At 34.5% G+C, this 27,999-nt stretch overlaps 1 protein-coding gene across 1 annotated transcript; it reads left to right on the forward strand.

Moving 5' to 3' along the window:
• The first annotated feature begins 22 nt into the window (after positions 1-22).
• LOC149773095 (uncharacterized) lies at positions 23-27,999 on the forward strand. Its single transcript, XM_089946836.1, has 6 exons — positions 23-252; positions 1,917-2,625; positions 18,700-18,816; positions 19,737-19,862; positions 20,763-20,921; positions 27,797-27,999. Exons 2-6 carry the CDS (start codon positions 1,974-1,976, stop codon positions 27,997-27,999), a joined length of 1,257 nt encoding a protein of 418 aa, XP_089802962.1. The 5' UTR covers positions 23-252; positions 1,917-1,973.

The following is a 27,999-nucleotide window of genomic DNA, read 5'->3' on the forward strand; positions in this document are numbered from 1 at the left end:
AAGTTCGACATAATATGCGTTTGTCTTTGTCTCTCGAAATGTTTTTGTTTGGTGTGTTCTCAAACATGGATTTAACTTAAGTTACTATGTTTTTGTTATATATTTGTTCTGTTGTTGTTTGATTTTAGTACAACTACGTCAGGCACAGCAGAAGACAACAAGGGTTTCTTTTTTAAAAGTAGTTCTGAGCGCGTGGACACCTTGACTGAGACGACTGGTCTGAGACGATTAGACTGAGACAGGAAAAGTAAGGTTAGCAAAATAAGTAGATTTTTCTGTCGCATGGGTGAGAAATATGTGCCTACGCTAAGCCTTTAAATTGTGTCTACTGGTTAACACCAGGCAGTGATGCATACACAACAATAAAGGAGGTTTTTGTCCCTGCAAAGTGCCCATTTTAGTTACCTGTAAACTTAATAACGTACGAGGTTTAATTTCAGTATCTGTTACGATCATAAACGGCAAGCGTAGACTATACATCGCGTAGCAGGTTAGTGCTAATTAAAACTATGCGGTGATGCGTAAAGGTCTTGGTTTATTGTAACTGAAATACTCAAGGCAGTATAGTAAACTGAAATATTAATGTTGACATGTATTAAGTGATTATTTGCAACATGAAGTTTCTTTGGAGAGCAGAGCAGAACAATTTTGGTGAATTTTGTGATTTTTTAGGGCAAATAAGATTTGTAACTTTCGAAAGGATGGTTTGCGGTAATACAACGGTTGTAGAAGCATACCCTTATTTCGTGAAATTCGGGACAAATAAACACATAATGGTATTCCTCCCTGATGTCATTTTTATCACAATGATTACATTTTCGTTCCTCAAACGGTACATTGTCCTACCGGTTTTAACTGGTTGTCTTTGATTGGAAGTTTTGAACTTTATCAATGGCAAATACTGATTCCTAGGTTATAGTAATAAATAGTTTTCCATATTCGGGTCTTTCTTTTAAATAATGTAAAATATCCCATTGGATGATAAGGATACTGACGATTGCCATTTATGTATATAAGGGTCTTTTAAAGTCTCTGTTAAGGTGCTGTTTATTCCTTTCCATTATTAATACATTCATAATATAGGAGGTCAGGTCTTCCAACAGTTATCAGTGTTCTTTATGCTATTCATCCATTTATAAGTATTAGCATTAGTAAATTTTTAAGTTATAAATATCAGCATTACGGTACTGTTCCCAGTTTCACTAAGTATTTCAAAATGCCTTCCTCAGTTGAGAGTTTTGATTTTATTATTGCTTGGTTGGTAACGTTTTTTCCTTTCACATGATGTTCAGCGTCAGGGATTAAAATCATGAATTTGTTGAAATGTTTTTTCTTGAAGAAATTGTGTTAAAATGAAACTAAAATTGACTTCCACTCTTTCCACTATCACTAACTCAGACAGTTCAGTATTTGGCGTTTTTAGTGTCATTTGCAAAGTGATGAATTCTTAAATGCTTTGGAAGCATTTCTAGTTTAATAAAACAAATACTAAAAAGGTAGAATATGTAACTTCCAGTCATCCTAATGCAAAGTAATATTTCTTTATCTTAATACAAGAATAAAAATTGCATTTTCATGTTAAAAAATGCAATGCCCAGAAACATGTTTTCACAATTGTAATGGTGGGTCTAGTTGAAACTAAATTATATTAGACAATATGCTTCACCTGCCCTTCCTCTTTCACTGTCATTCTGTCTAATGGATTAAAAACGTTTGGTGCAACATTTTTTCTTATTTGGACAGATACCTGATAAACAAGTGCATCTCAAAACAAAATACAATGACAATGGCAAATATTAGAGAATTGGCCTATGACTGTATAATTATTTTGGTGCATTAGCAGTTGTTGAATCTATGAATCTTTGAATCAGTGAAAACCGCTTTTGCTCAGCATAAGGGATTTGTTTATTTTTCAGATTTACCAAGATAAAAGTAATACCAAAGAAGAACCGAAGAAAGACGTTTTAGCAGTAATGTCTTCGGCAGATCTCTTGCGCTGCCATGGTTATGGCTGTTTTGGGAGAGAAAGAGAATTAAAGGAATTAACTAATGCCTGGGATCAAAATACCAACAGAATATTTGCTATCTATGGATCGAAAGGAACTGGGAAGTCATGCGTAATGAGGACCTTCCTGCATAGATTAATTAAAAGTAAACCTTTAGACTATCGTGTTATAGATATAGATTTTGAAGATAAGAATATGACTGCAGGACAGTTTTGGAAAATCGTTGCTAAAAAATTGAAGATTGAGATAAAGTCGTCAACTGACGACATCTCAGGTGACATTTTGGAGGAAATAGAAGAAATGAAAGTAATATTTCTTCTGGACAACTTAGATTCCACTAGAAACTCGGGCTTCTTTGATGACATGCAGACAACCATTATTCCAGAAGTCATGCAAACGAGTTGTGTCAGAGTACTCATTTCAGCAAGAGTGAAAGTACATTATGCAAAGAAAGGAGCCTTTCTGTTTCTGATGGAAATTGAACCTTTGGAGATAGCAGATGCAGATAATCTGCTGCTTGAAACAACAAAGAAGGCGAAACCAGAGATTTGTTGGGGTCCATTCCGTCGGGCAATTGCTAAACTTTTAGAAGGGGTACCTCTTGCAATAGTTATTACAGGTTTGGAAGTTTTTCATATTATTTACCCCCCAACTTAACACAATAAATAATGCGCACATGTGTATTTAAACCATATCATCTTGACATGCATTTTGAGATGCATCCCCTCACCTGCAGTGATTTCTTCGGTTTATACAATCATCATATATCCTCATAACCAGCAATCTGTTTGGTATATCAAATTGTGATTCGTCCATGGTGTATACATATGCATATAATCATGGTTTTAGCAGTGAGAATTTGTTTCTTTACTCTGTGTTGAATTTATACTGATTAATCATGAATAAAATAGGAAAATAACAAGAAAAATAATTATCTCATTTTTGTAATAAATTAAACATATTACACATTTTTATTGAAATCCTTTATCCTTTCCCATTTGTTTCTCTCATGCTGTAAGGGACAGACTACATCAAAATGTGTAGTGAGAGATAAAAAAGAATTTGAACTGGATGAAACCTTAAACTTGAACTTATCCCAAGTAACCTAGAGGACAGAGAGTCCTTATAATAGTATGTGTCACTTTTGATGGTATTTTTCTACAGTGTTACATGATACCAATGACACATAGAAAAAAAACAACATGTGTGTTTTGTTCAGAGTGGGCAGAAAGAACGAATTTGATATGGCGTTGGAATATTTCGAGACTATCCGCCTTTTATTCACACATTGTTTGAAATTTTTTAAATGTTTACATTAACAAAAATAAATGAGGCATTTGACGTTTTATGAAAGATATTTTACAATACTCTGAAAAATCCCTAATTGCGTAACCAGAGCTAGGCCTAGATATAAACTGTACAGTTGTGTCATCAGTCTGTCTGCATTGCAAATCTTGTGGTTTACTCTTTGACAATGAATTTGAAACAGTGTTGAATGGGACATATGAATGGATCTAAAACTGGTATCACAGACAAGTGGACCCCCTCACCTTATATCTCATTTCGAACATTGGATTTGGAACAGTAAGTGGCGCTTTTTCTTACACCCTGCTTACTGCATTCAAACGCTTTCCTTCCAAGCAAATTTTAGGGCAAATTTCACAGACTGACCGTAATTAAATGCATTCAGTTTGATACAGAAAACTCATTAATATGCGGTACTTTCAATATCTTTATTTTTTTCTTCATCTACTGCAAAAAATTATTGATGCATTTAAATTATAAATGATAATTAAGCATATATTTTTTAGAAAACTAAGTTTCTGTATCTTTCTAATGTGCGGACATGGTTTTTAAATATAATATTCAATTGGTTATTTTTTAACAAGAAAATTCTAAACAATAATATTTACTACTTGAACTGTCACAAGAATTTAAAATGTAAACAAATGTATACTTCCTTGCATGTATCCCTCTGATGAAAAAGTCTCAACAACATTGTAACAACATGTAATTCTTCTAAATTTAAGTTAAAGTCAAAACAGCTGTTGTTGTTTGTGAAACGTCTACCTATATGTTGCAAAAGTTTATCAGTCTTATCCTCAGATTTACTTAACAAGTTTGATTCCTATGTAATATTAATAGACAAATCGAAAGTTCCTCCACGTAAACTTGTTCCTTAAATAAAAAAATATTAAAAAATTCCGCAGACCATATTTTTTGAAACTCAGAAGCTGATTTGAAATGGTGTAAGATTGGTAGTTTAGATAATTTACATTGGAATGTCTCTTCTTTGTCATCATCGCTGCAGCTGGGAATGAGATCAAAAAGTGCACGGTGCAGAAATTTGAAAGTTCTTTTGTTTCTTAGATCTTTATGTTTAAGTTAGTTTCGCCCAGAATTCAAACTTTTGTGGCAACTAGACGTAGCCGTAATTACTGTCCCTTAATTATCCATTTATAGCTGTTGAGAGTATCTGGCTCATGGTACACACCAATGTGAGCATCATGAAAGTAACCAGGTAGGCAACAATTTAAGTGTCTACTTAAACAATGGGTAAAGTTTTCTCCAGATGTGGAGGAATTTGTAACCATGTCTTGAATCTTGACAGAACTCCCTGAGTCTTTCTTTCAGTATCTGGATTTGATAAATTTTCAATATAATATTTCAGCGGCAAAGTATTTGGCGTCCTTTCCCCCCTCCCACTCCCATCTTACACTTGGTAGCACTTGGCACACCAGCTTCACCTGAGAATTTATTGTCAAATATTCTGTCCAGCTTATTGTTGTCAGCCTCAACTAATTCTAATTTCACAGCGATAGATGCATTGAAATGCCCATAAACTGTTTGTTGCTACTTTTGCTACTTTCATTATTCCTCCATTGTCCGAAGTGGCACATTTCATCCAGGATAAGCGCACTTTATAAAATGTCAAATGTGTGTTGACAATTTTTAATAATTTTAAAATGAAAAACAATAAATCTTTCCCAATATTTTATAAGTTTAATGTTGTCAAATACATGTACTTCAAATTGCAAAAGTTGTTCCAGGCTGGATGTGCAATAAGGAAAGTTACGGTGTGTGATACGGAATGACAGATTGAACATCTGTATGGATCTCCAGATCAGTCTTGTAAGATTAAATGGGTATGTAATACAGAGTTGCAATAGCCTGTGGCATGCAAATAATATCATCTGTTTGATGCTTATTTTGTTTTTGCTTTCTAACCAGTAGTAAGGTTCTAACAGATTATTTTCAGATACTAAAATATCAGGTTTCACTCCCTCTCTCAGTCTGTGTTAGTTTGTTCATTCATTTCAATTTTTACATCAGTTTTATCCAGATCATGCTGTGTATATGTATGTATGTATGTATGTATGTATGTATGTATCTATGTATGTATGTATTAGTGTATGTATGTATTAGTGGTGTATGTGTATATGTGTGTGTGTGTGTGAATGTATGTATGTATGGATGGATGGATGATTGTATGTATGTATGGATGGATGTGGATGGATGGATGGATGGATGGATGGATGATTGTATGTATGGATGGATGGATGGATGTACATGTGTGCATATATTTTTATGTGTGTACACACACACACACACACACACACACACACATGCATGTGTGTGTGTATATATCTTTTGGTAAACTGACAGACTAATTGACCAACAGAAAGATTAAAGATAATTATTACTCTTGTCAAAAGTGTTTACTTGGACATTGATCTTCCCTCAGAAAAAAAACAAAAACATGGTCTAATATTTGCCAGGTAGCTTACTAAACTTGAAGTAAAAGACCTGATCTTTTTTATAACTTATAATGTTCTAGAAATAAACATTTTACCCTTATCCTGGTCCTTTTACTTTGTTCAGTCTTTTTAGTTGTGTTCAGTTAAAATTTGAGATTTATTTATTTAAATTATTTGTTGGAATTATGAAGTGCTCATTAATACTGTCAGGCTAAATCACTATTTTGAGATTATGGTGAATTCATTTAGATAAATTTTGGATTATATCATTTTGATACATCAATAATGTTAGGACAACATCATTATTCCAGTCTATTGATATGTCAGCACATTTAATATTGGAATTCATTTGAACACTACTGGAATTATTTCTGTATACCCTATCATTTGCACTTATGATAGAACTGTTAGGACTATTTTGGATCTAATTCACAATACTGTAAGTTCTTTTTAAATTGTCACTTTGGATTCCAGGGAAATAAATTATTTGCCAAATTTTACTCATTGGCTTTTGCTCTATTCTCATACTTATTTTACAACCATATAGAGTCATAATAGGATCTTGATCTCTCTCTCTTAAATCTTTGGCAGTTGTTTGTTCTGAGGCCTAGAAACACAGTTATGAACCATACTGATTTTGCCATTGTATAGTTTCTGAAGCAGTCATTCTCGTCTTTGCCCCGGAAGTGTTACATGGACAAGTGCGTCCTTGTTCAGTTACAGGTGAGATTTTTCTCATCTTGGTTGAGTCAGTGTTTGTGTTACATAATCAGTGGGTAATGCAACCAGGTAGGATTTGTAGATCTCCACTTTATTATTGTAGAAACAATCCCTAGGTGTTTTCATGCCTGGCAGTGCAATCAGCAACTGGGCATTTTCTTGTGTTAATGTTATAATATCAAGCTGGCCTCGAGTTGGTATTGGTACATCAGGGTACTCACAACTGTCGATTTCTATTTGACTCTTAATAAGATTGTATTTCAGTGTATATGAGGGTTTGTTAACACCACTCTGACTTGGATATTCATTGATAAGTGGAATAAAATTACTGTCAATGTTAGCATTTGCTGTCAACTGGTCCAACACTCCATAAAAAATGTCCGCAACCTCTGCACCATGTTCAGAATCCATTACTTAGATGTAATAATAAATTTAACCATAAACACAATTACCAGAGATGGTTAACTGTGCATATTGATAATTAGGGATGCTTCAAACTGAACTTTATCTCTGATGACAAATGATACTGATGATGATAATGTTTGTCCATTGAATTGTCAATGGACCATTCAGTGTCATCAATTCACTGGGGGTGGGTCTGGAGATGGCTGATCAGTCCGATCCGGCCCTGGAAGAGTCTGTTGCAGTGGGGACAGTGATGTACAAGTTGCTGACTGGGAGTTGCAGAACTGCTGTTCCTGGATTTGCGCAGATCACGTTTCTCAGCTGCATCCACCAGTCTTTTCTGCTTAAAGGCTGCCACACCTGCATTGGCTTGACTGTGCCAAGTAGATTGAAAAGCAATGACACTCTTCCACCTGTCAGGATCAATGCCTAAGTTCTTCAGCGAGTCCTCGAGGGTGTCCTTGTACCTCTTTTTTTGACCACTGTGAGATCTCTTGCCTTGGTGTTGCTCTCCATAGAAGACCTTCGGTAGGCATTCTAAAAGGCATGCGGGCAACATGGCCAGCCCATCGGAGTTGTGCCTTGCACATCATGGTGTGGATGTTTGTCATGCCAGTCTGAGTGAGCACCTCTGTGTTTGGTACCTTGTCCTGCCATCTGATGATACTGATATTACATGTGTGAAAGATTCTGCAATTTCATTGGGATTGTTACGTATTGTTATTCATGGATCAAGCTGAAAATTAAGTGTTAATTGACCACACCCAATACAATAACCAGATATGCTAAATAAATACAATCCAGATTCCCATAATGTTAGGATGTGAGATTTAGGTTTATCAAAACCTGTAAAATTAGTAACAATAATTTGACTATTAACCAATATATTATCAGTTTTTTTCCTCTCTTCCTTGCTCAGCATATTTTATTGGTTTAATGAAACTACTAAGTGCGGTTGTGAAGGCAACCATAAAGTCTTTACATCCACATAGTTTTTTGTTGCATCATCATCACCATTGATGGGCTCTTGCATCCATCAAATTAAATTTCCATTCATAATAAGGCCTCCACTCATTTAATTTCATTCTTAACTTTCAATACATTATTTTAGTCGACATAGTCTTTGTTAAACGCAACCAACACACCAGCATCTCTGATTCCCCAAATTTTGTTTCCATGTTAGACATTTCAAATTTTCCAGTTTGATCTTGGAAAATCACAAGCTTGCCCAGGTCAATGTCAGCAACAACTTGGCTTGCAAACTCAAATTCTCTTTGATGGCAAACCTGGTCAGATCCTCAAAGTCACATTATGTTGCAACAATGTGGTGTCCATAAATATCAACAGGCATTTCATATATCTTTAAGTGTCCTTTCTAAGTGACAATGTAAAATCAACAAGTGCATGTGGCATCAAAAAATGCTCAAGTGCATGCAGTGCTTTAGCAGTAAGTCCATATATTGGCCCATCCATCCGAATTTGTAAGGCAGCATTAAATGAAACAGCGCTAGACAATTTTGTCATCTGTGTAAATTATGGTGGTGCAAGCTCGTATGAGTCAAAATGCAAAAGATGTTGAGGTGTTAGCATGTGTTTAGGTCCTATTGTCAAATCCAGGTTGATGAGCCAGTTTCTGTTGTGCATGGAATTATCGATGCAGTTTCATCCTGAATAAAGATACCTTGGAAATACTTAAGTTACATTGTCGTCACTAATAAGTCAAGATAGGTCAACGGGCATGTGAGAAACTGTTTTCATGTTTATCAATGGCAAGACCTATTGTGATTCATCCTGGGTAGTCAGAGGCCTTTTTGTATTTTTATTCATCTGTGAGACAAAAAAATCATTGCCACTTTTGCAGCTGTGCAGCCACAGCCACTAGCCGTGCTGGATTGGTACTCGAAGATAAAAGAAAGGCACTTGAGAATATTCTGTCAATGCCACTACCCGTGTATAGGTCAGTGATGAAAATGCTCCAACAGTCACTTGATGAACCAGGTATTGAGTGGAGTTTTAAAAATCCTATTACATGCCATTTATGACAGACCATCAAACTTGGACAAGAACGGCAATCCAAACTGCATCATTACTATTTTCCTTTCAGTATATTGTGACTTTGTGTTGGGCTAAGAAAACAGTCTTGGAAACATCTCTACCAAACCAGAATACATATATGTGGCTGAGAAGAAGCACACATGAAAATAATTAAGGTTCATGAAGTTGTCCTCAGTGTGTGATGAATCCGCTGTTATAATTGGGATCATAAAATGATCATAAAATGTTAAATTTTCCTTGGTATTTAAAGTAACAGGGAGATTTATGTGGTCCATAGCCTGTCATATTGTAAATTGTATATGCTCAATATATACCTTTGCATCCTTGTGTAATATCATGAATGGGCCAGGGAATGTCCCATAATCATCACTTTATCTGGCAATTCCAATAATTGTTGTAGAAATGCCAGCATCACTCAAACATGCTTTCAATTTTCTTTATTGATGCAAGAGCATACTTGGATGATACCATTGCTGGTAAACCCAGTCTTTTCAGTGTGGTCATATTCAGTAGTGTGGACATCATTTAGTACATTTTTCCATCCATTTCTTAAAAAAAACTCACATGGAAGAAAATACTGTGTCATGCTGATTTACTGATTTGGTTGGCATTGTTGCTGTTGATGAAAGTGTAACTGTTTATGGAAACATAACCACTTTTGATGGTGCTCAACTCAATAATTATTGCAGTCTATCTTGAATCTAATGAACTGCTCACGGTTTCTGATTTATCAACTGATCCACAGCTGTGTTTTGATGTTATCAATGACTCACATTGCAGCTTGTTTTGTAATCAGTGCAGCGTGCAAGGAGAAGGCCATGAGCTCCTTTAGGGCTCATGTGAACAACATCACAAAGACCATTTCCATAATATGTCTCATAAACAGGTTTTCTCATGTTGACAACATGCACAGATATCACATGTCCACACAACATTGTTATATTTGAATATCAGGTCAATCACTAATGGACAATTGTATTGTATGTGTCTCCCCATGAAGATCTAACATGTGCCATCCTGATCTATATGGGTAAAACAAAGATATGTTAACCAGGGATTTTGGCATGGAAGATACATGGGTATCATTTTCTTGGAGGTGAATTCAGGTTCAACCCCAGCAGTATAAAAGTCAGTGATGCGATTATACATTGTAAACCTGAAATTATGTTTTGTTCCTACTCATCATTAGTGTTGTAATATACATCATCGGTATCCTTAATCCATCATATGATTGGTGAGCAACCATTGACAAATTAATGCTACATCATTGATGCCTTCTGGTGCATTGTTGCCAGTGCAAACTGACTTGACAAGTGTTCCCACCCACCCAGCTGTACATGTTCTTGGACAAATTTTCCTAGGAAAAACCGCAGAGTATTGGTTGCTGACTTTCCGAGGTAATAGTCCAAGGACAAATTTTTTTTATAGCAATGTCCAAGGTTTTTATTCTCAATATTTTTATAGTCAATACTCCGAGGTTTCCTAGGAATCCTCGGACATGTCTGTGGTTTAAAAGCATTCTGAGAATTCCTTGGACATATCATCCGAGGATTCCTCAGACACCTCCCTGGCATAAGACATCAGAGCAAGAATTGAAGCAAATATTACAGAATATATGAATACATTTTATTTTTAATTTGTTCAACGCGTACAAGTAAAATTTTAAAAAGGTCCAAATATGTATCAAGAATGCCCATAAGGTCCTATAGTGCCAAATTGTCCATTTGATTTTGAAAATCCATTCATTTATATCCTGGTTTCTTGATGGGTTTAGTACTTCATTGATTTTCTTGTTTATCATCACCTCTTTGATACTCTGCCATTTCTTTTGGATCAGTTCTGTAAAAAAAAAAATTTGGTTGAAAATATAAAATGTGATGAATTAATGAAACAAATAGTACATATATAACATAACTGTTATTGGCAGCCTTCAATTTACAAATCATGCTTGGAATCCTTTTGTTCTGAAAACAAGGTATTAACCCTTAAAAGGTTATATTTCTACAACAGACTGTTCTTTGAATTTGTGACCATCATTCTAAATTGTTGATAACAAATACAGTCAAGATTATATTCTGTTCCTGATTCAATGTCTTACAAGCACCCCTTTAAAGATATTATTAAAATTATTCAGAATTACTATCTTATTTTATTTCATTGTGCTGTAATCAACCCATAAAGATATGACACAATGTTTGTTGCTTATAAAGTTTGTAGAACGTTTGGAATTGCTGCATCTTTATCTTACATTGGACTGTTTTGGTGTTACTGTCTTAGTCTGTTTTGGTGTTGCCATCTTGGTGGTCTATTTTGTTGCTATTGTCTTAGCTGTTTTTAGTGGTTTTGGTGATTGTGGATTTGCATCTTTACTCGTTTCAACCCTAAATTTAAAAAAAAATGCAGACTTTTCAAATAATATGCAATACATTCCATGCCATTTACTAATGATGGGAATTGATTATTTAGGAAAAAATACATATACCCATGTTTATTGCTGGAAAAAAAATGTGGTTAGTCATGTTGGCCATTACAAATAAAAATAATAAATCATTTTGATTATGTAACCTGACGTTCTTTATAAAGTTAAGAGATCACTGATTCTTACATTTTTGCAAATTCATATGCAACAGGTACAGTAAAGAATGAGATCAGGATCATGGACATTCCTTTTCAATTAGGAAAACAAAAGAAATCCAATTTAAGTACTATTTAATATCATCAACATTTGACAGGCATGAACATTAATCATTTTAATATGGTACACAAATTTGCACCCGAAATGAAGGGCATATACTATCAGGGTTTGCAAGGTCTATAAAGTTGTTTAACAGTGGCCATCATGTGATGTCATGAATCACTACTTCGTATCTCAAAGTAGAATGCAGCTGCAATTTCAGATAAACACATGATATGGCAGGCCAGTAAAACTATAATAATTATTTTATGATCCATTTTTGATTCATTAAATATTTTTCAGATTTTATTCTTTCAACAATTTTAAAATATGACTTAATTTTCATGTTTAATAATAATGATAGATAATTAAAACCATTATTAATTCTTTTCTTCTAAATTCAACTAATGTTAATGGATTAGTTTGGTTTTCACGATTCAAATCGGGCATAGTTAAATAATTTTTATCATTAAAGTGTACTATATTCTTGTAATTAGCTTCCAAAGATTTACAGCTGAATCGTACAAAGATAAAATTAGAAAAATGAGAACAATACTAAGAGTTATTATTATTATTATTTTTTATCATATATCTTCGCAGGGTTAAACAATGCATAGAAGCAGGAACACTCAGTCCAATTTCCATACCATTATTTCACAACAATATTTTTTTACAAATCCCTCTTCGACAACACACCCAAGCTATCAATGAGATAATGATGAAAACAACAATAAGGTTACTGAACGCTGTACATGTTTCACAGGCACTTGATTCCAGGGTAAACTAACATGTGTTAATTGGTGAGTGTACACATTAATTTACTCCAGAATCAAGTTCCTGTGCTATGAAATGAGAGCCAATACATGTTCTTATCTTTTTCAAATTTAATGTAATAAAAAAGAAACGAACTTACCTCCAGTCCTTCCAATAATTCCGTCTGTAATCCCAAAACCTTGCCGACACCAAATCGCCGACTTTGTAATCTTTGATTGCCTTTCTTGGCTGAACAATATTTAGGAGGCTAAGAACATCTTCTGTAATATGATTATCATATAAATAATGGAAACAAGTATATGGCTATTGATGAATCCACTCCTTTATAATGCAAGTTTTCACAGACCAGTTTGCTTTAGACCACAGGTGCTTGACACAAGCTTGATGTTAAAAAAAAACACACAATAATCTGAAGGAAAAAAAATCATACAGAGTGACAAAAATACCTTAGATTACTCACATGACCAGTTTTGACATAGGACATTTTGAAAGGGATTAAACTTCAGTGTAACTGTGCTTATTATCAGCTGTCATATTAAAATGATAATTAAAAATAGTGCCATGCCAATTATACATGTAATTTTTTTCAGTCTCAGTTGTATATTTATGATTATTATTTTTGTGACTAATGTGACAAATAAATAGTGTCATGCAATTTTTCAGAAAACATTTTTACACTAATACTGTAATAGTTTGTTATCTATCTAAACTGGTACTTTAAATTATTAATCCTGTAACTAACACACAAACACAAATTTTAAGAAAAATGTTATGTGACCCTTTAAGCATTGAAGACTTTACTTTAGATTCAATCGTTAGAACAGTCAAAATTATATTTGTACAGTTGTCATGTGTGGTTGCAGGGCATTAGAATTTCTAACTGGGGGATTCCAGTATGTATATAGGTTTTTGGTTCTTTATCTCATATTTTTATCTCCATGTAAATAAGATGTCCAAGCTAAAAAATGACAAAGTTCTTATTTCAGAGGTTTTTCCGAGCCAAAAAGAAACTAAGTTCTCATGTCAAAGGCTTTGTCCAAGGTATTTCCAAGGTTTTTTAAATGTACGAGATAATGTCCAAGGTTTGCTTATAAAACCTTGGACAAAATATCAGCATTGTCCAAGGTTTCCTAGGTTTTTCAAGGAAAACCATGGAAAAACCTAGGACATCCAAGGTTTTAGGTCTAAATTCCATGTATAACCTCAGAAAACCATGGAAAAACCTTGGACATCCAATGTTTTAGGTCTAAATTCCAAGTATAACCTCGGAAAATGTACAATCTACAAGTTGATTGATCTGTTGCACATAACATTTTTGGAAAACTTACTTACCAAGGCCTTCTCATATAGGTGGACTGGGTGTATGAGAAATTGCAAGACCATAGGAAGTGTTAAAATAGCACATGCCCAGGTTAGTTCTTGAGTATGTTGATGATGGAGAAAGTAAAGAAGGAGAAATGCATGGACACTTAAACTGCAACTAAATCTGTTACTAAGAAATATTATATAAACTGTATTTAATATACTTGATGGAAAACATAAAGAGATTTTAATTTTATTTGCCAATTTTTGCTCTAAGCTGCAAAAAATACATGATAGTACATAATATGTGGTAATATGTTTTTATTTTGTTTTTTCTTAGTTTTAATTGAATTTTAGAAAATAGGTTGTGAAATTGGATCTTGACAAGTTATTTATTAGATGTAGATTTCGTATATGTATACACTATAATTGTCATGAAATTGATATAGTTGTTACTAAAAGCACATGCAATTTAATGAATAATTTGATGTAATTAAAAATAGCACCAATAAATTGGTAAGATAAATAGTGAAGATAACACTGGACAACAAATTTTTACAAAAGTCATGTTACTGAAATAAAATTAGTCAATTCTTATCAATTTTTATGTGCTGAACACGAATATGACAGTCAAATTGCAAAATTGGCTCTAGTTTTTTTGTAATCTGCAAGAAATTAATGTTTACATAACGAAATGCATTCCAATAGTAAAAGGTCAACTGTAATAGCCTACCTATAAAAAATCAAGTCATTGACTACATCTTAGATTTCTTCGCCTGTCTCTTGTACAGCTGTTCGGGAGCATCTCTGAGGAGTGTCCAGCAGTAGTCAGCCAGCATTGTAGTGGACCATTTTCCCTGGTATCTTTGTTCCATTGTTGCGATATCTTGATGAAAACGTTCGCCGTGTTCATCACTAACAATACCACAGTTGCTAGGAAAGAAATCCAAATGGGAATGAAGGAAGTGAATCTTTAGAGACATATTGCAGCCAAGTTTCTTATACTTCATCAACATGTCTTCTACTAGTTCCTTATAGTTTTCTGCCCTAACATTTCCGAGGAAGTTTGTAGAAACTAGGCGAAAAGCATTCCATGCTTGTTTCGTGTCACCTTCCAGCAAGTTGTTGAACCGGTCATCTTTGAAAAGCTCTCGAATCTGAGGACCCACAAAAACTCCCTCTTTAATCTTTGCTTCGCTGAGTCGAGGGAATTTTTCATGCAGGTATCGGAATGCTGGCAGAGTCCGGTCAATGGCTTTCACGAAGTTCTTCATCAAACCTAGTTTGATGTGAAGGGGTGGTAGCAAGATTTTCTGAGCCTCAACCAGAGCTGGGTGTTGGATATTCTTCTCTCCAATGGCTACATTCTGCCTGTGAGTCCATTCCTTCCTCATGTAGTGCATTTCCCTTGCTCGGCTATCCCACTCGCATAAGAAACACATGTATTTTGTATATCCTTGCTGCAGTCCCATTAAAAGGGCAACTACCTTCAAATCACCACAGAGGTGCCAGCTGTACTTGTTATACTCAATGGAATTCAGTAGCTGCCTTAAGTTATCATATGTCTCTTTCATGTGGACAGCATACGCTACTGGAATAGATGGAAGAATGTTTCCATTGTGCAAAAGCACAGCCTTGAGACTCAGTTTCGAAGAGTCCACAAATAGTCTCCATTCTTGTGGGTCATGAGTGATTTTTAAAGCATTCATGAGGCCCTCAATATCGGAACAGAATATCAGATTACTTTCCTTTCTGAAGAAAGGCTCCAATTGCTGGTGGCGCTTTCGATATGCAGTAATTGTGACATCTTCTTCTAGAAGATTCCATTGTTGGAGTCTTGATCCTAGCAATTCTGCCTTGTTCTTTGATAAGTCCAAATCACGAATCAGGTCATTTAGTTCTTCCTGTGTTATTCTGTGTGTGGTTGATGATGCACCACAGTGAAAATCTGGATCACTGCATGCTGATGGACCAGGAGAAGAACAGGTCGACTCACCTTTGTCTTCGTCAGATGAATCAAGAGAATATTCTGCTGGAGGTTCTGGAATAGGAAGTCCCTCACCACGTGGAACTGGTCTCAATGCAGACGGAATGTTTGGGTAGACTATTCTCGACTTCTTTCGCTTCGTTATTCCGCCGGAAAGAGGAGGAACCAAGCAGAAGTAACAGTCATTTAGGTGGTTGCTTGGCTCTCTCCACACCATTGGGACTGCAAACGGCATTGATGACCTTTTGCAATTCAACCACTGTGAAAGCTGTGTTGTACATGTAGCACAGCATATATGCGGAGCCCAAGGCTTGTCTTGGTCACCAACCTTGCATCCGAAGTAAAGATGATATGCCTTCTTCACTTGAGAATTGATACTTTTCTTCTGGTTGGCAAACGTCACTTCCCCACAAATATAGCAAAAATTGTCCGCGGTATTAACACACTTTCGAGGCATTGCTGTTCTTTATTGTACGTAAATGGATAAAATAATAAGTTTTATGTAACAGTAGCTTGAAATGTCTCGCACAACGTCTAAAATATTTTAAATGCTGAACCTATCTGATTGGGCTTTATATAGTACACTGCTTACGTCAGCTTCAGCAGCCGCCTGGCATTAGTATAATAGGCCTACACATGTATAGTACACTGCTGACGTCAACTTACTTCAGCAGCCGCATGGCATTAGTATTGCATTGCATCAGAAAATGATGCAATCAACTGTGGATGATGTGAGCATGATGGTATTATGCAATGTTACATCATTATTCCGGATGTTGCTGCAGTCCTACTGGAGAAATTTACACAGTGAAACATAGAAAATGAGGTATATGAATATCTTCAAAACGAGAGCCAATACAAATTTTTCACGGTTATATTCGTGTTCGGCACACCAAAATACTACAGATTAGGGCCTTTTCAAGTCAGTAATGATTTCACTGTTGACCAGTGTAATATCTTCCATTCCTATATTATATGAACATGATATAAATGCTGATATTTGCATCTCAAACCCCTATAAGTACAAATGTTTTGGATATAATTACCATAAGAAACATGTAAGTAGTTATTGGGGATGATATTGTACAGAGGGCACACTATTGTGATCTAAAGGAATTAACACTAAATATGACATTAACATTAAACATGACCCTATGGGGATCAATGAGAATTTAACATTAAATATTACCATATGGGAATTTAACATTACATATGATCCCATGCCCTATGGGTTCTACGGAATGTGTAATATTAATTGCATTTATTGCTAAAAAATTAACATAAACTTATTGACCTTATATGGATTTAACTTGGAGGGACACCTTGAGTCAACACCTACAGTGACTGACCAAGACCTACCCTAGCTCACAAAAACCTACATCAACAAACTGCAAAACCACAGACAGACATTGAGCCATCCACTGCCAACATGTTTGCAGATGACATCACAAAATGTAACATTGGATCAATAAACCATGAAATTAACACTAAATTAAATAAAGATTTGGTAAAAATAAATAACTGGTGTGAACACAATAGTATGAAGATAAATACAGCCAAATCAAAAGCCATGATCATAGTTAGTTGAAAAAGAGTAAAAGCTGAGAACAATGATTTCAAAGTAATGATAAAAGCAATGGATATACAACAGTCTGAACATGAAAAACTACTTGGCTTCATGACAGACAATATCTTGCGCTGGAATATATATACAGTGGAGCCTCATTAATCCGGACACATTCGTTCCCAGCGAATATATCCGGATTAATGAGTTTTTCGGATAATTGAATCATGCACATTTTTTATTTTATGATATCACACCGTATATATGTACATGTATATGCTAGCTTTAAATGTAATGTACTGTATATTCAATAATGGTTGAAATAAATTAATGAATACATATATTAATTTGTGTTTATTTCACATTATTATAACATGTGCTTGTACGAACATATACAGTAAATAGAAGTTTAGACAATTAACACATCGAACACATCACACTATGTTCATGTACATGTATGTACTGTACATACATTTATTATGTCAATTTCCTGAAGAAGTCTGTAACCTTTGTTTGTCTGGATTCTTTGAAGCCCTATACTGTAGTGTCCACAGCTTAAAAATGTCAACTGTATTTGCACAGCAAACAATAAACTGTGATTGTTACATACAATTGGTAAGCAACAAAGAGGCTTAATGACACTTTTAATTTATTTACCATATGTTATGTCAAAAAGCATAGACGATTTGATCCCAGTGTGTTTATTTAATTATTAACACCCCCGTTGGCGACTAGCTAAAATAGACGTTGTTTATACAATCGCTGGTTACAATATGGTCACGCTACTTAGTTATTGATAGTGGCCATAGATTCTCAAGGGCTTCACTACTGTGTTTTATGTATTATTCTTCTGATTGTATTTTCACATACGATTTTTCGAATTTTCTTATTTTTGGACAGATTATTTCCGGATTATCGAGACAAGTTTTAATATAATTTTACACTTTGGTCCCCGATGTTGATTTCCGGATCCGGAATGCAGATTTCTTGATTAACGGAGCAAATTAACATTTAGGAATTCCAATCCCGTTGAATTATGTCTAGATAGCGAGGTTTCCGGATAAACGGAGTCCGGATTAATATATATTATTTTTGTACAACTATCATGGTAGAAGGCTTCATGGAAGATTGGTCTGTTGACCAAATGAGCATCTTCTTTAAATAAAGTCATTATTATTATTATTATTATTATTATTATCGTTGCATATCAGCACAAGACTAGCTATTCATTGCCAATTCAAGGATGAGTTCTACTAATGAAAAATGCAACCAAATCCCTAATAAAATGTTTCATTAGAAAAGGGCCCATCATTTCATTGCCTAAAGTTGAAGATCACTTTTGTTCAAATTATTTATTTTGTACATCATAATTTAAGAATGGCTGCTGGAAACTACTAAAAATCTTCATAGTGTAGACCTATCTAAATACAGATTATATACTGTGCTTTTAATAGGGAGTCAACTGATGCAGCATAGTGGCTTCATCACACCAGAGGATATGACTGTACTTCTTATTTTTGGAAGAATGAATACCCTTAGTCCAGACCTATACCCTAAGGAGGATAATATGGGTAAGTGAATTTATAGGACTCTTCCCTATTATGAATGATAATACTATTACTAATAAATAATAACAATAACTTGTGAGCGGCAATAGTGGCTAGCAATGGAGATGGGTCCGAGAGGAAGAGTGAAAGAATCAACATAAGGATTGATATTGGCATTACAGAACTCGTGCTCGGCACTATCAAGGCAAGTATTGAAGTAATACACTACAAAATCAGGCATCTTTATCATCATAATGTTTAATAAATGTTTACAAAAACAGGAGTAAAAATGTGACATTGTCATTCACCTGATTAGTAAATGCAAGAAGCTAACCCACGGTGATAAAGAAAAATGGCATGATGAACTAATGCCAGAGTGATACGTTCAAAGCCGTGAAAATTAGATATGATATTTGTAGGACATCTTGGTCAGTGAAATTTAACAGTTTAGGAGAGAGACTCATGAAAATCTTGAAATTTCAATGAGTCTATCATCATTCTAACCAGCATTACAGACAGTTAACATTGTGGGACTTTGAGTCAGGATTTGAGTTTTATGCTTTGATCGTATTGGGAACATCATCAGAAGCTGCAATCTTTGGAACAGCAAGGGTATTGCAGAAGGCCCTTCAAATCTAAAGCCACAGAAATAGTCTTATGTTGAAGAGTCAAAGTTACACATTGAAAAGGATTAATAACAGCAATAATATTGATAATAATAAGAAGTTGATGATAATGATGATGGAACTGAGGAGGAAGAGAAATGTGAAAATTATAGTTTGTATAGTGTTGAACACCTTTTTCTTCTCCAGTGTTCACATCTGCATCGAGAATTATTACCAACTGATTTATAAAAAGTCATTTTGTAAATCTTGCTTTGGCACAGATTTCTTGAAACCCTCTGTATTAGTTTGGTTTTAGTAATAAAATAATTATTCTTGCAGCACAGCAGTATAATGATGTAATTGTGAAGCAGTCTGAATGTATAAGGGAGAGATTACAGAATATTAGCAGCATGGAGAAGACACGGTTTAGTTTGGAAGAGCTGATACAACATTTGCCTGTTAAAGGTATGCACAATGCATGAAGAAATTACCAAAAGTGGAGAAGATTTATTATAATATTCATATGGGGACTGAGCCAATAAAAGCAGTTTTAAAAGCACAAATTTTGATAGTTCAGGTTTGGTTATTCTGTTGCCATGAACAACAGTTTTCATCAGTAAAGAGAGATATATTGTGTTTGTAATGTGGAGAAATTTTTCAGCATTAAAATAAGTTTCCAGTGTATATTCAATATGCATTAAATTAAGTAAACAAAATTGTATAAAATTGTAAAATATACATGCCATAGTACATGCTTATAATTCAACTTTTGATAGGTTGAAAATATTATATTTATCCTGTATTTTTCACATGTGTTTAATTTTTATGTGCAGTCCAGATGCATCAGAAGGACTATGCATGGTAACCGGGATGGACTTTATGTCTTTCATAGATGCGTGATCCTGTTTGTATTTTTATTTTATTTATTAATATATATCAGAGAGATGGTGCAAATATAATTACTGATGTAATACTGTATAAAAATTGTATTGCTACATGTACTATCATTCCAATCTGTTTTCAGCTTATTGTTACAGGAGGTGGCAATTCCAAATTTTACCTACTGACCCAGCAAGGATTCTGTGGGGGAAATGGACTTGAAATCAACAATTTATTTCATTTCTCTGTGTAAAACCTGGGCCACTTACTTGAAAATTCACTTTCACAAAACTGATTTTCAATGATTATTAGTTGCCCTGAATGGTTGAGCTAAGACGAATGACCTGTGTTGAACTAGTCTGATTTCCAGGCATTGTTACAGTGTCTTGTCAGATTACCCAGTACCCATTTTGTAAGTTAATAGTCAATTTGTTCAACCTTACTTAGTAATAATTGAAGTGAAATATATGGTATTTTCTTTTCCAGCTGACAGCTTAGAGAATGCTAAACCCTTTTTCAAAAAGGACTCAGTGCTGCCATTGCTAGATCGATGTCTAGTCAGCTTTGATGGGAAATCCCAATTTGAAATTCCAGGATTACTGAAAGAACTTCTCATAATCCAGCATGCAGTTGGCCCTTCCAGTGGTATATGGGTTTAATAAATTCCTTTTTCATCTATCATGTGTATTTATTCTGATGGGGAAATGTTCAGTGTACATTTGTATATAATAATGCTAAATTGGATCTGTACTTTTGCATTGTGCATATTTCTCAAATTAAAAAGATAACTTACACAATTACAAGGTTACAATCAAAATGCTCATGACATATTTACAACCAAAATACCTTTCTGTGTTGCATTTGTAAAGGAAGTACAGTGGTCTCCCTATTATATGGCCACCCCTTCTGCCACTCCTTCTGTACCCGCAGAAAGTGGCTGCATAAGATGGGTGGCCTTTCCAGAGGGTGACTATATTGGTGAGAAGTATATGTAGTAAGAAAGCTTTCATATAACTTCAGATCATTTAATATCTTCATTTAAAAGTAGCATTAATTATTAAAAGGTTCTTCTTGTCTTAAGAACAGACTTTTTTCAAGTTAACATACATTAATAGTTCTTATTCTTTAGTGTGAAATACTAGTGGGGTGTTGTTGGCATGTACATTGCAAAACCATTCACAAATGTTATTTAAATCTTGATACATACATGGCATTTAAAATAATTCTCTTTCCATTTATTCCATTTTACCACTGCTGCTGAATATTCTCCTTACTTGTTATGATGTTTATTTGAGTCTTCCCAACAAAAGTTTTGGCAAGAACTCTTGAACTCTCCCCATTTTTGTCAAATCAAATAACTTTATCTTTTTCTTCTAAAGTATAATTAATTTTCTATTTATGTGATGACATGCTAAACTTTTATGTTGTATTCTTATGTTGCTAATTGTAGTCCTGCGATTTAATTATGCAGACAAAACTTGTATAGTAGACAAAATGCATTGTTTATAAAGGAATTGATACATGTACTGTCACATGATTTTTCTGACTTTTCTTGTACACTGTTTTGTTTAAGCTTCATTTCTCTGTGTGTTGATCAATAAAATCTATATTTAGCCTATGCTGACCATGCTATGATTATGACAATGATGTCTGGTCATAATCACCACCCAAAGGAAACTGAAGCCCAAAACTCTATCACAACATTATTGACCCCATTTCCTGTAAATGTTGGCATTAATGATATAATAGTGACCTTATTGGTACTTGTACTTTAGTCAACACTTCTTTCAGTAACAAAAACTTGACATCGGTAAAGAAAATCAAATTACTGAATTTGCTGCATGAATTAAGTTTTGATTCTTGACACATATTAAAATAAAACATGGCTGTTTGTTAGTGGTAAATTTTACAGTTGTGCTACAATATTCTGGCCACTGGTTGTGTTAAATGGGTGGCCTTTCTTGTGGGGTACTTTTGAACACAAACTCATCAGTGCCAGGGGATTCTGGTTGTAAAAAGTTGGTGGCCACTGGTCAGGGGTTCATCCATGAGGGTGACCACTGTATCTACAATAGTGTTTGTACTGTTGAATATTGTTGAATATTGTTGAATATTGTTGAGGAGACTGAAGTACAAGTCATGCAAGTGAAGTAGGGATTTTAAGAATATTTAAGAATTTTGATAAGATTTAACTTTAAATGGTGATTAATCACTTTATTTCAATCATACATTACATATTCCTTGGCAGGTCATATTTTAAATGTCCCAAGATATACATATTATGTGGATACTTTTTGTCGAGGTCAAGCTAAAGATGTGATCCAGTACAAATTGGATTGAATGTTGGGTCATGCTGTGATATCACAGTGAAAGCTGCACATGTTCAAAATAATTCATACTACTGTACTATGTTATTTGTTGCAATTAGATCCAATGTCCACTGTTCTTAGACCAGTTTACTTTCTGACCACAACTGTAAAAGTCCAAAGCGATCATTAAATTTTCATCTGTAAGTTTTATGTGAGATTTAAAGTGCAGAGCAATTTTAACAATCAGGATTGAATACACTTTGGTTAAACTATATTAGTATTAAATTTTAAAACAACGATTAAAATGTAATTTAAGATGAGCAAATGTACCAATATGACTATGTTAACATGCACTTTACGCAGAGTTGCACCATGTACTTTTGGGGAGTCTACTGCTGCTGCTGGTGCTTTGGGTTTAACACCATTTCTTAGTAAAAGATAGGCTGTACCTGGTGGCCAGTATAACTGGTGGAGGAAGAACCCAGACTTATTTTGGTAAGAATCATCAACTAATGGAAAGCTACTGGCAAGATTTCTCATATACTCACATTGGCTGAGCCTGCAACTCAAACCCATGCAAACAAGGGTGAGAGAGCAATGATCGGTAAAGGCATGCACTCTAGACCACTTGGCCACCTGGGTCTCCTAAGATAGTCTGCATTTCCCCATAGTAAAAATACAATTTATTTATTATATATCCTTGTTTGTTGAATGATAACTTGGATTAAAATTGCTCTTCCCAAAGCTATATTGAATTCAGATTTGGGAGGAAAATTCTTATTTATTGTTATTGTTTTCTACCGGGTAACACATTAATACTGTATATGCTAAGATGTTCCATAATTTTGTTGCTGTTGCATCTTGTTAAACCTGCTGTGACATCATGTTACACAGCAAAAAACTTAATGAGTTGTACATACTGCTAATTGCCTGTGTCCAGTATAAGGAAAAAATATTAGGTGATGAACCATATACACCGCTCCCTCGATAACTCGCGCCCTGATAACTCGCGAACCCGCTTATAACGCAGTGTCCGGCGTGGATCCCTTTTTTTTTAAAAGAAAATATTTTTAAAAAATGAAGAAAATCATGATTAGAACTGATGAATGAAACCTTGATATATCGCCCGTTTTATCGTCGAAAATGGTGGTTAGTGCCCGAAAAGTTAGAATCAACATCGTGAAATTTTCAGTTTTTAATAAGGAATCACATATCTTGTTAGATTTTATCGGAAAAAATATTTTCTTAATTCACTGTAAATAATAATACTGTATATGTATACGGCGAAACAGCGATCAATGAATTATAGTAAATGCTAACAGGTGGCAACACTGAATGAAATGAACACTAATTAAATATGTCTCGTCAGGGAAATCAGTGTTTTAATCTTTTCATTGTGTTGCAGTGTAAGCAGTATAATCGTTGCATGTTCTCTTCTATTCAAACATGAAAAGAGTCAATTGACTGTCACATCGATGCCCGCGAGCACATCTGTGAGAACCTAATTAAGTGACGGCTGCATTTTGATCGACGACTTGGGGAAGTGTTTGTTGCATTGTAAAAATCAATTAAAATAGACCTGCTTTGTTTTATCACGTTAAGTCGGTCTTTTGTATCAAATCAGGTAAAAGACTTACAAAAATACAAACGTTCAAAGGAATGCAAATCCTACATGCATAAACTCTTGTGGTCAATATCGTGTCTCAACATCAATCAATTTAATTGAACCAGTCGAACATGGTTTCAAATAGTATGTACTTATTGTCATTAAAGTATATATTAATCAGTAATTTATCCTAATCATTTGTAAATGTGATCATGGAGATCAAGGGAATCAAGTGAAAGGCGTACTCGGTGAATGAAAAGCTTACTGTCATAGAGAGGGTTCGTAATGCTGAATCAAGATCAAAAGTTTGTAGTGAACTTAAACTTGCCGAGTCGACACTCAGAGGTTGGCTCAAGGATGAGAAGAAATTTCGGGATTATTTGCATGAAGTTGATTCTGATGATGGATTTAAACGGAAACGGGCACGCACTGCAAACGACACAGAATTAGATGATGCTGTGTACACCTGGTTCACACAGCAACGTGAATTCCGATTTCGGGAACAATTCTCAAGGCCCAGGCAGAGAAAATGGCCAAAACTATGGATACTAATTCAGATTTCATGGCAAGCCATGGATGGCTTTGGAGATTCCAGCGCCGACATGGAATAAAACAAAATTTGTTGTCGGGAGAGATACGCTCAGCAAATTAGGCGGCCGCATCTAGTTATCCCAACCAACTCTGAGAGATACTGACCCGTGATGCATATACAGACAACCAAGTTTATAATTGTGATGAGGCTGGTCTATGCTATCGGATGATGCCAGACAAAACTCTAGCTACCAGAGATGATGCACACAAAAATGAGGGTTTCAAGCTGAACAAAGAGAGATTAACACTTTTGTTTTGTGTTAACAAAACTGGCACACATAAAATGAAACCATTATGTGTTGGCAAATACAAGTCTCCCCGTTGTTTTCATCACATGAATATGGACACCCTTCCATTTGTATATAGAAATAGTGGAAATGCATGGATGACTGCAACAATATTTACGGAGTGGTTTTCTAAGATGTTTGTCCCTGCCGTCAGAAACCACCTGCTATCCAGGGGCTTAGAGGAGAAAGCTCTACTGCTATTAGACAGTTGCTCAGCAAATATTGTCGTATTCTCACTCGCGTATTTGTATTTAAATTTTTTTTTTTTTTTTTTTACATGTCTGACGTTTAGACCCATTAAATTCATGGTTGGTAATGGTTTATCTTTGTGAATTCATTTTTTTACATTTTACTCTATCTATCTATCTATCAATCTATCTATCTATCTATCTATCTATCTATCTAGTGATAGCAGATTTTTTTTTTAGAGCAACACAAGTTTCGACGTTGTCGTTTTTCGATATGAATGCTATCTTTTTTGATAAAAGAAATCTTGATTCATTTTGAACAAACAATAAAACTAGAATGTATCCAAATCAACACAAAAAGCAGTGATGTAATACACAATGTGTTTAGCGATACACATGTTAAGAGCACTGATACCTCGTGGAATAATGTTTGTTTTTACGATCTTTTCAAGATACTTTATCCAGAAATTAAAGGTAATTTATAAAGAAAAACGAACAACACCTTTATAAAGAAATATTTATTCACAGTTATTTTCAGCACGATTATAAAACGAGTATTTAACAATGCAAACCCCCCCCCTTCGCCTCTCTCTGTCGATCTCCATCTCTTTATTAGTTTTTTTATAGGTCCCTCGGTAACTTGCGCCCTCGCTTATAGTGCGGTCGATGTTTTTGGACCCCGTTGTGCGCGAGTTATCGAGGGAGCGGTGTATACTCGTAAGTCAGGTCCAACTGCACACTTCATAAACACAGTTCTGCCGTCATATAATGCATTGGCAGATCTGGGTCTATACAGTTTGTTAGGACTAATCAGTGGATTAAACAACATAGACCCTGATGTGCTGGCACATTATGTAATAGCAGATCAGGGCAGGGCTGTAGAGAGTGAGTACAGGCACTGGGGTAAGAAACACAGGGGCCTCTCTTAGTTCTTGTTCAGACAAAAAAAATTCTTTTATAAAATTAAAAAGCATTGCTTGGCCTTCACCCCCCTCACAAATCCAGACCCTGGGGATATTGTCCTGGTTGCCCCCCCCCAACCTCTTGTTGGCACTGGAACAGGGTGTATGTTGATTGCAGTTGCACCCACCTTATATGCAAATATAGACAGTATGTCACATAATGCATTTGCATAGGAAATCACTCCAAGGGTATATAATAATAAATAATGCATTGGAACGAACATCATTTTAGAGTTAAATTTTGGTTACTTACTTTTTTGGGTGCAGCTTTGGGTATTCAGATCAGGCAAAAAAATCTGTGTTTCCTATTTCACTGGTATTAAAATTAGTATACGTAGTTTTTTTTAGACATTATATATATATATATATATATATATATATATATATATATATATATATATATATATATATATATATATATATATTGTTATGTACATTTGATTTAATTTAATTGCTTTTAAGTTTAAAATTTTTTTTTTTTAAATTTCATTACATGTCAAAATAATATAGTTTTCTTTACTAGGAACTCGATATTTTTTCAGAAAATAGTTTGACCTTGTCATACTGGGGCTACGTGATTTTTTTTATATGTAAACAGCCTCCATTTTGCAATTCTGGGCTTTAAGAAATTGCACATTAGTTAGTTTTAATAGTGATACTTAGAGAGAGATCTCTGAGTTGGGCTTAAAACACTGGGATGTAAAGATGTTTCTTTTGTTGTGTCAGTTTGGAGTTATATTTTAAATTTTATTCAAATTATTTGGATTCAAAAGGATTAATTCTTTATCCTGGTTACAGAATTCTTGAACAAAGACATTTCATTAAATTTCATTCAGAGATTCAGACACTGGATTATTGTTTGTGAATAACAAAGAACTGTAGACAACAGCACAATACTAGCTACAGTATACGTCATGCCTTCCGTCTTGGATTTTTTGTCGGGACTTGTACTTGAATTCTTTAGAACAATTCATTTCTAGGACTTATACAATTTTATTTGTGGATTATTCTTGGATTAGTTTTGGATTTGATTCTTAAAAACCGTAAGATCTTATTTTTTCATTTTTAGAGTGTTTTTTCAAGGAAAATAAATTATTTGTTATATTTTTCAAATTTTGTTGATTTCACTCTTTCTTTTGTAACTGTTTATTTGAGCCTAAACATGTAATTATATATATATATATAGTAAGTGCTTTAAGTACTGGGCAAAACCAACTCAGTAAGATGTGCAAATCAATTAGGAAATTTTTTAAAAAGTTATTTGGGGGGTGGCAAGTAAGTGCTAAGGGTGGCAGTAAAAAACAGGGATGCCAACTGTAAAAACACATTTTTGGGGGCCTCAGTTTATCTTGTCATTAGTTTCTAAAAATAAACTTGTAGTCTGGTTATAATTACCTCAGTTTTGACAAAGAGTTGAAAGGTTCTATTTTTTTTTAAAAGTGAGTGTTAAAGTTTCTCAGGCTGTTGTGTGTGAGACACATTTACAGCAGTTATGCCACTTTGTGGAATACGTATTTCCCTTTTAAATTATAGGTTTTTTTCTCTGATTCCCTATATTTTTCATTTTGAATTTTCAGGTATAAATGACAGGTTAATGTGCATACGAGCTATAGACCTGTGTCTTCAACAAGTTGGCATTGAGATTGAACCGGGAACTTTGAAGGATATGATTGAAAACCCTAGGAGAATGGAAGAAATTATCCAAAAGATTGGTAAAAGTTTACCACAAGAGTCTGATAGTAACACAGAATCTCATGAAGGCAAGTATATAAATACTTGA

Source organism: Sinohyriopsis cumingii, unplaced genomic scaffold (assembly GCF_028554795.1).
Source record: "Sinohyriopsis cumingii isolate HCF-2022 unplaced genomic scaffold, ASM2855479v2 utg000913l, whole genome shotgun sequence".
In the NCBI taxonomy this organism is placed as follows: Eukaryota; Metazoa; Mollusca; class Bivalvia; order Unionida; family Unionidae; genus Sinohyriopsis; species Sinohyriopsis cumingii.